The sequence below is a fragment of the Solanum pennellii genome, chromosome 12 (genome assembly GCF_001406875.1).
Source record: "Solanum pennellii chromosome 12, SPENNV200".
In the NCBI taxonomy this organism is placed as follows: Eukaryota; Viridiplantae; Streptophyta; class Magnoliopsida; order Solanales; family Solanaceae; genus Solanum; species Solanum pennellii.
Window position 1 is genome coordinate 22066709 of NC_028648.1, and position 9375 is coordinate 22076083.

General features: G+C 49.7%; 1 protein-coding gene across 1 annotated transcript in view; it reads right to left on the bottom strand.

Moving 5' to 3' along the window:
- Window positions 1–8065: 8065 nt before the first annotated feature.
- LOC107006150 overlaps window positions 8066–9375 on the bottom strand; it is a 15280-nt gene continuing 13970 nt past the window's right edge. Inside the window, exon 2 of the mRNA XM_027913767.1 lies at window positions 8066–8485. Within this exon, the coding sequence (XP_027769568.1) occupies window positions 8066–8485 (420 nt within the window). The remainder of the gene's footprint in view (window positions 8486–9375) is intronic.

Consider the following 9375-nt stretch of genomic DNA (forward strand, 5'->3'; position numbering starts at 1 on the left):
GATGTCTTGCGTGGCATGCCATCATCGCCCTTGGAATGTATACACGATAGGACGATGTTGGGCGTGGCATGCCATCATCGCACTTGGGCAGCATACACGGTCAGATAACGTTTGGTGTGGCATGCCATCATCGCCCTTGGAAAGTATACACGATAGGACGACGTTGGACGTGGCATGCCATCATCGCCATTGGGCAGCACACACGGTCAGATGACATTTGGCGTGGCATGCCATTATCGCCCTTGGAAAGTATACATGATCGGATGACGTCGGGGGTGGCGTGTTATCATTTCTCTTGGAGAGCATACACGATATGATTATGTCGGGCGTGGCATGCCATCATCGCTTATGGACATAACACACGATCGAACTGCGTCGAGCATGGAATGCCATCATGACCCTTGGGAAGCACACGTGATCGGACGATGTCGTTCGTGGCATGGAATCATCGCCCTTAGAAACATATATTATCGGACGACATCGGGCGTGGCATGCTATAATCGCCTTTGGAATGAACACACGATCGGATGACGTAGGGCGTGGCATGCTATCATTTTCCTTGGATAGCACACACGGTCGAACAATGTTGGGCATGGCATGCCATCATCGCACTTGGACAACATACACAATATGTTGGCGTCAGGCGTGGCATATTATCATTGCCCTTGGACATAACATACTGTCGGATTACGTCGGGTGTGGCATGCCTGCATGTCCTTTGTCAACACGCCCTTTGACAACACACACGGTCGGACGACGTCGAGCGTTTCATGCCTTACACTCTCTTGGACTACACACACAGACGAATGACGTTAGGCATGACATGTTGTCATCACTCTTGGGCAGCTTACACGGTTGGACTACGTCAAGCCTGGCATGCCCGTATGGCCTTTTGAAAGCTCACACGGTAAGACGATGTCGATGTGGCATGCCGTCATATACATTGGACTGCACACACGAATGGATGACGTCGGGCATGGCATATTATCATCGCCCTTGTGCAGCACACAATTTCACATGACGTCGGCTATTTGATGCCATCATTGCCCTTGGGCGGCACACACGGTCTTACTACGTCGGGCATGGCATGCCATATTGCCCTTGGACAACACAAACGGTCGGACAACTTCAGGCGTGGCATGCCATCATCGCCTTTGGACAAAAGATACTGATGAACGACATCGGACGTGGCATGCCATTATCACCCTTGGACAGCAAACATGGTCAGACGACGTTAGGCGTGGCATGCCAGCATGGTCCTCGGGAAGCACACACAGTCGGACAACAACGAGCGTGGCATGCCATCATCGTTCTAGGACGACACACAATATTGGACTATGTCGGGAATTGCATGTCATCATAGCCTTTGGGCAGCACACACGGTCGGACAATGGCAGGTGTGGCATTCTATCATCGCTCTTGGAAAGCATACACGATCGACCGACATCGAGTATGGCATGTTATCATCTCTTTTGGACAACACACACGATTGGACTACGTAGGGCGTGGCATGCCTGCATGGCCCTTGGGAAGAACACAGGATCGGATGACGTCCGGCGTGGCATGCCATTCTCTCCTTTGTGCAGCACACACGGTCGGACGACGTCGGTTGTGACATGCTATTATCACCCTTGGGCAACACACACGATGGGAAGACGCCGGGAATGGCATGCCATCATCGCTCTTGGACAGCATACACAGTCGGACGACGTCGGGCATGGCATGCCATCTTCGCCCTTGGACAACATACACGGTTGGACTACGTTAGGCGTTGCATGCCATCATCGCCCTAGGGCAGCACACACGGTCAGACGATGTCTGGCGTGGCATGCCATCATCGCCCTTGGAAAGTATACACGATAGGACGATGTTGGGTGTGGCATGCCATCATCGCCCTTGGGCTGCACACACGGTCAGATGACATTTGTTGTGGCATGCCATCATCGCCCTTGGAAAGTATACACGATAGGACGACGTTGGACGTTGCATGCCATCATCGGCCTTGGGAAGCACACACGGTCAGATGACGTTTGGCATGGCATGCCATCATCGCCCTTGGAAAGTATACACGATTGGATGACCTCGGGCGTGGCATGTTATCATTGCTCTTGGAGAGCATACACGATCATATTATGTCGGGCGTGGCATTCCATCATCACTTATGGACATAACACACGATCAAACTACGTCGAGCATGGAATGCCATCATGACCCTTGGGAAGCACACATGATCAGACGATGTCGTGCGTTGCATGGAATCATCGCCCCTATAAACATATATTATCGGACTACATCGGGCGTGGCATGCTATCATCGCCTTTGGGATGGACACACGATCGGATGACGTCGGGCGTGGCATGCTATCATTTTCCTTGGATAGCACACACGGTCGAACAATGTTGGGCGTGGCATGTCATCATCGCACTTGGACAACATACACGGTATGTTGTCGTCAAGCGTGGCATATTATTATTTCCCTTGGGCAAAACATACTGTCAGATTAGGTCGGGTGTGGCATGCCCACATAGCCCTTGGGAAGTACACGGTCGGACGACGTCGAACGTTGCATGCAATCATAGCCTTTGGAAAGCACACACGATCGGACTACGTCCTGCGTGGCATGACATCATTGCCCTTGGACAGCACATGTGGTTGAAAGACATCGGCAGTGGCAAGGCCTCATGTCCCTTGGTCAGAACACGCGATGGAACGACGTCGGACGTGGCAGGCCATCATCGCCCTTGGATAGCACACGGTCAGACGACGTCGAGCGTTGCATTCCATACACGCCCATGAACTACAGACACAGACAAACAACGTCGGGCGTTACATGTTATCATCACTCTTGCGCATCACACACGGTCATACTATGTCGAGCGTGGCATGCCCGTATGGCCATTTGAAAGCACACATGGTCAGAAGACGTTGATGTGGCATGCCATCATCTCCATTGGACTATACAAAAAGACAAATGACGTCGAGCGTGGCATATTATCATCGCCCTTGTGCAGCACCCACTGTCACACGCAATCGGTCATTAGATTCCATCATTTCCCTTGGGCAGCACACACGGTCTTACTACATCGGTCTTGGCATGCCATCATTGCACTTGGGCAACACACATGAATGGACTATGTCAGGCGTGTCATGCCATCATCGCCCTTTGACAACACACACTGATGAACGACATCAAATGTGTCATGCAATAATCTCCCTTGGACAGCACACACGGTTGAACGACATTAGGCGTGGCATGTTATCATCGCCCTTAGAGAGCATACACGATCAGACGAAGTCGGGCGTTGCATGCCATCTTCACCGTTGGACAACATACACGGTTGGACTACGTTAGGCGTTACATGCCATCATCGCCGTAGGGCAGCACACACGCTCAGACGATGTCTGGCGTGTCATGCCATCATCACCCTTGGAAAGTATACACGATAGGACGACGTTGGGCGTGGCATGCCATCATCGCCCTTGGGCAGCGCACACAGTCAGATGACGTTTGGTGTGGCATGCCATCATCGCCCTTGGAAAGTATACACGATAGGACGACGTTGGATGTGGCATGCCATTATCGCCCTTGGGCAGCACACACGGTCAGATGACGTTTGACGTGGCATGCCATTATCGCCCTTGGAAAGTATACACGATCGGACAACGTCAGGCGTGGCATGTTATCATCGCACTTGGAGAGCATACACAATTAGATGACGTCGGGCTTGGCATGCCATCATCGCTCTTGGACATCACACACATTCAAACTACGTCGGGCATAGCATCTCTTTATAGCCCTTGGGCAGCACACAAGATCAGACGATTTCAAGTGTGGCATGCAATCATCGCCCTTTGACAGGATACACTTTCGGACGACATCGGGCGTGGCATTCCATCATCGTCATTGGAATGAACTCACGGTCGGACGATGTCGTGTGTGGCATGCCATCATCGCCCTTCGATAGCATACATAGGGTCGGATGATGTCGGGCGTGGCATGCCATCATTTTCCTTGGATAGCACACACTGTCAGACGGCGTTGGGTGTGCCATGTCATAATCGCACCTGGAAAACTTACACGCTCCGAAGATGTCGGCGTGGCATATAATCATTACCCTTGGACAAAACATATTGTCGGACTACGTCGGGTATGGCATGCCCGCATGGCCCTTGGGCAGCACACGGTTGGATGACGTCAATGTGGAATGCCATCATCGCCCTTCGATAGCATACATAGGGTCGGACGATGTCGGGCGTGGCATGCCATCATTTTCCTTGGATAGCACACACTGTCAGACGGCGTTGGGTGTGCCATGTCATAATCGCACCTGGAAAACTTACACGCTCCGAAGATGTCGGCGTGGCATATAATCATTACCCTTGGACAAAACATATTGTCGGACTACGTCGGGTATGGCATGCCCGCATGGCCCTTGGGCAGCACACGGTTGGATGACGTCAATGTGGAATGCCATCATCGCCCTTCGATAGCATACATAGGGTCGGACGATGTCGGGCGTGGCATGCCATCATTTTCCTTGGATAGCACACACTGTCAGACGGCGTTGGGTGTGCCATGTCATAATCGCACCTGGAAAACTTACACGCTCCGAAGATGTCGGCGTGGCATATAATCATTACCCTTGGACAAAACATATTGTCGGACTACGTCGGGTATGGCATGCCCGCATGGCCCTTGGGCAGCACACGGTTGGATGACGTCAATGTGGAATGCCATCATCGCCCTTCGATAGCATACATAGGGTCGGACGATGTCGGGCGTGGCATGCCATCATTTTCCTTGGATAGCACACACTGTCAGACGGCGTTGGGTGTGCCATGTCATAATCGCACCTGGAAAACTTACACGCTCCGAAGATGTCGGCGTGGCATATAATCATTACCCTTGGACAAAACATATTGTCGGACTACGTCGGGTATGGCATGCCCGCATGGCCCTTGGGCAGCACACGGTTGGATGACGTCAATGTGGAATGCCATCATCGCCCTTCGATAGCATACATAGGGTCGGACGATGTCGGGCGTGGCATGCCATCATTTTCCTTGGATAGCACACACTGTCAGACGGCGTTGGGTGTGCCATGTCATAATCGCACCTGGAAAACTTACACGCTCCGAAGATGTCGGCGTGGCATATAATCATTACCCTTGGACAAAACATATTGTCGGACTACGTCGGGTATGGCATGCCCGCATGGCCCTTGGGCAGCACACGGTTGGATGACGTCAATGTGGAATGCCATCATCGCCCTTCGATAGCATACATAGGGTCGGACGATGTCGGGCGTGGCATGCCATCATTTTCCTTGGATAGCACACACTGTCAGACGGCGTTGGGTGTGCCATGTCATAATCGCACCTGGAAAACTTACACGCTCCGAAGATGTCGGCGTGGCATATAATCATTACCCTTGGACAAAACATATTGTCGGACTACGTCGGGTATGGCATGCCCGCATGGCCCTTGGGCAGCACACGGTTGGATGACGTCAATGTGGAATGCCATCATCGCCCTTCGATAGCATACATAGGGTCGGACGATGTCGGGCGTGGCATGCCATCATTTTCCTTGGATAGCACACACTGTCAGACGGCGTTGGGTGTGCCATGTCATAATCGCACCTGGAAAACTTACACGCTCCGAAGATGTCGGCGTGGCATATAATCATTACCCTTGGACAAAACATATTGTCGGACTACGTCGGGTATGGCATGCCCGCATGGCCCTTGGGCAGCACACGGTTGGATGACGTCAATGTGGAATGCCATCATCGCCCTTCGATAGCATACATAGGGTCGGATGATGTCGGGCGTGGCATGCCATCATTTTCCTTGGATAGCACACACTGTCAGACGGCGTTGGGTGTGCCATGTCATAATCGCACCTGGAAAACTTACACGCTCCGAAGATGTCGGCGTGGCATATAATCATTTCCCTTGGACAAAACATATTGTCGGACTACGTCGGTTATGGCATGCCCGCATGGCCCTTGGGCAGCACACGGTTGGATGACGTCAATGTGGAATGCCATCATCGCCCTTGGAAAGCACACACGATTGGACTAGTTCGTGCGTGGCATGCAATCATCGCCCTTGTAGAGCACACACGATCGGACTAGGTCGTGCGTGGCATGCAATCATCGCCCTTGGCCTGCACATGCGGTTGGAAGACATCGGTAGTGGCATGCCTGCATGTCCTTTGTCAGCACACATGATCAAATGATGTCAGGCATGGCATTCCATCATCGCCCTTTGACAACACACACGGTCGGACGACGTCGAGCGTTTCATGCCTTACACTCCCTTGGACTACACATACAGACGAATGATGTTAGTCATGACATGTTATCGTCACTCTTGGGCAGCTTACTGGGTTGGACTACGTCAAGCCTGGCATGCCCGTATGGCCTTTTGAAAGCTCACACGGTCAGACGATGTCGATGTGGCATGCCGTCATATACATTGGACTGCACACACAGATGGATGACGTCGGGCGTGGCATATTATCATCGCCCTTGTGCAGTACACAATTTCACATGACGTCGGGTATTTGATGTCATCATTGCCGTTGGGAGGCAGACACGGTCTTACTACATCGGGCTTGGCATGCCATATTGCCTTTGGTTAGCAAAACGGTCGGACAACTTCAGACGTGGCATGCCATCATCGGCTTTGGACAAAAGATACTGATGAACGACATCGGACGTGGCATGCCATTATCCCTCTTAGACAGCAAACATGGTCAGATGACGTTAGGCGTGGCATGCCAGCATGGTCCTCGGGATGCACACACAGCCGTACAACAAAGAGCGTGGAATGGCATCATCGTTCTAGGACAACAAACACGATCGGACTACGTGGGGAATGGCATGTCATCATAGCCTTGGGAAGCACACACGGTCGGACAATGGCGGGTGTGGCATGCTATCATCGCCCTTGGAAAACATACACGATCGAACGACATAGGATATCACATGTTATCATCTCCCTTGGACAACACACACGATCGGACTACGTAGGGCGTGGCATGCCTGCATGGCCCTTGGGGAGCACACAGGATCGGATGACGTCCGGCGTGGCATGCCATTATCTCCTTTGTGAAGCACACACGGTCGGACGACGTTGGTTGTGACATGCCATCATCACCCTTGGGCAACACACACGATCAGATGACCCCGGGAATGGCATGCCATCATCACTCATGGATAGCTTACACGGTCGAACGACGTAGGGCGTGGCATGCCATCTTCGCCCTTGGACAACATAACGGTTTGACTACGTTAGGCGTTGCATGCCATTATCGCCCTAGGGCAGCACAGACGGTCAGATGACGTTTGGGGTGGCATGCCATCATCGCCCTTGGAAAGTATTCACGATAGGACGACGTTGGACGTGGCATGCCATCATCGCCCTTGGGCAGCACACACAGTCAGATGACGTTTGGCCTGGCATGCCTTCATCGCCCTTGGAAAGTATACACGATCAGATGATGTCGGGCGTGGCATGTTATCATTCTTCTTGGAGAGCATACACAATCAGAATTTTTCGGGCGTGGCATGCCATCATCGCTTATGGACATAACACGCGATCGTACTATGTCGAGCATGGAATGCTGTCATGGACCTTGGGAAGCACACGTGATCGGACGATGTCGTGCATGGCATGGAATCATCCACTACACCATTTTAGGTCTACGGCAACACTAAATCTTGAGAACGCTTATAAAGTGTTGCCTAAAATTCTTTTGGGAACACTTTTAAAGTGTAGCCAATGATTTTGACTTTTAGCTACATTAATTTTAGCAACACTTCTAAAGTGTACTCTTTAATGAGATAAACTACACTTTATTAGTGTTGTTAAATATGATATAATTGACAACACCTATTTATATATATGGCCACACTTCTAAAGTGTTTTATTTTTACAATTGAAAATACAACACATTATAAGTGTGGCCTTAAAATTTTCACTAAAATATTATATTCCCTCAAAACATTTTTAACTCTCCCTCCCATTTCTATTTGTAAAAATTATTAATAAAACATTAAAACTCTTTTCCCCAAATTGAAGAACACGGTCTCCATATGTAGTTCCTCGTCGTACTACAGGGCATCGACCTGAGCGATTTAGGAGATTCCAAGCTCCTTCTCAGAAGCTGCCTCATTGCAGCGATCAAGTGAATGGTCGGATCTGGAAGAGGAGTGGACGAACTGAACTTCTTACAGAAATTGAGATGACGAGTTAAGGCTTCTTCCGCGTTAATCAACCTCTCACATCGCATCATCTCATCCTTCACTGCTTCCGCACACAGTCCGCATATCCATTTTCCTTGATACCGCTCGCGGATCGTCTCTATGTAAGCCAGAGTACATTCCTCCGTCAATACACAACAATTGCATTTCTCGAAATCCACCTCGATCGTCGGTGCCGCTAGTTTTCCTCCCTCCTTAGTGAAGAGGTTGTTCTATCATATTGTCGTTGAATCATTCCCAGATTGAGTTGTTCTTTTATATTCTCATAGAAACTTCATCACATTAAAATGATTTTGTTTAAATAGGGTTTATTAGTTACTAACTCCTCTTGTTGATGCAGTTAGTGAAGGATGTGTCTTTCTGATGTAGCTATCAAGTTTACTTCATCAAGTAAAAGTGCACAAAGTGAAAGCTTTATCTCCTTCGAGATCACATCTTGAGAAAGGTAACACCATTATCATTTGTTTCGTTCATCCTCTGTATCTTATATCAAATGAAATACTACTTCTGCTAAATCTAGATAGGACGTTGAGAATAACCTTATCTATGAAAATCTACTTATATTTGAACCATTCTACATAAAGTACCTTGTTACTGTGATACTTGAGTGATTTCCTCTAGTGAATTCTATGTCCCAAAAGTTTTTGGAACTGTAATACTTGATCTTTCCTTGAACAATTATCATGTTATTATTTGTAATACCCATGAACTGTGATACTAAATGATAGATTTATGTTCTGGTGAAAATGTTTTTACCATTATAAAAAAAATATGAGTACATAACAACAGTACTATCATGGAGCATGGACCGTCGTGGTCATGACGGGCCGTCGTGGTCATGACGCGCCGTCGTGGTCATCCGTCGTGGTTATGACGGGCCGTCGTGGTCATGACGGGCCGTCGTGGTCATCTGTCGTGGTCATGACGGGCCGTCGTGGATTCTGTCGTCCCATACTTGCAAGTTTCTTCAGCTACTTCTCTGATCTTCATGACGAACATGCAGGACGGACCGTCATGGCTACGACGGTCCGTCACGCTTTCCGTTACAGCTGAAATTTCAAATTGATTAATTGTTAAATTTCTTAATTTTGTGTTCTTTCTT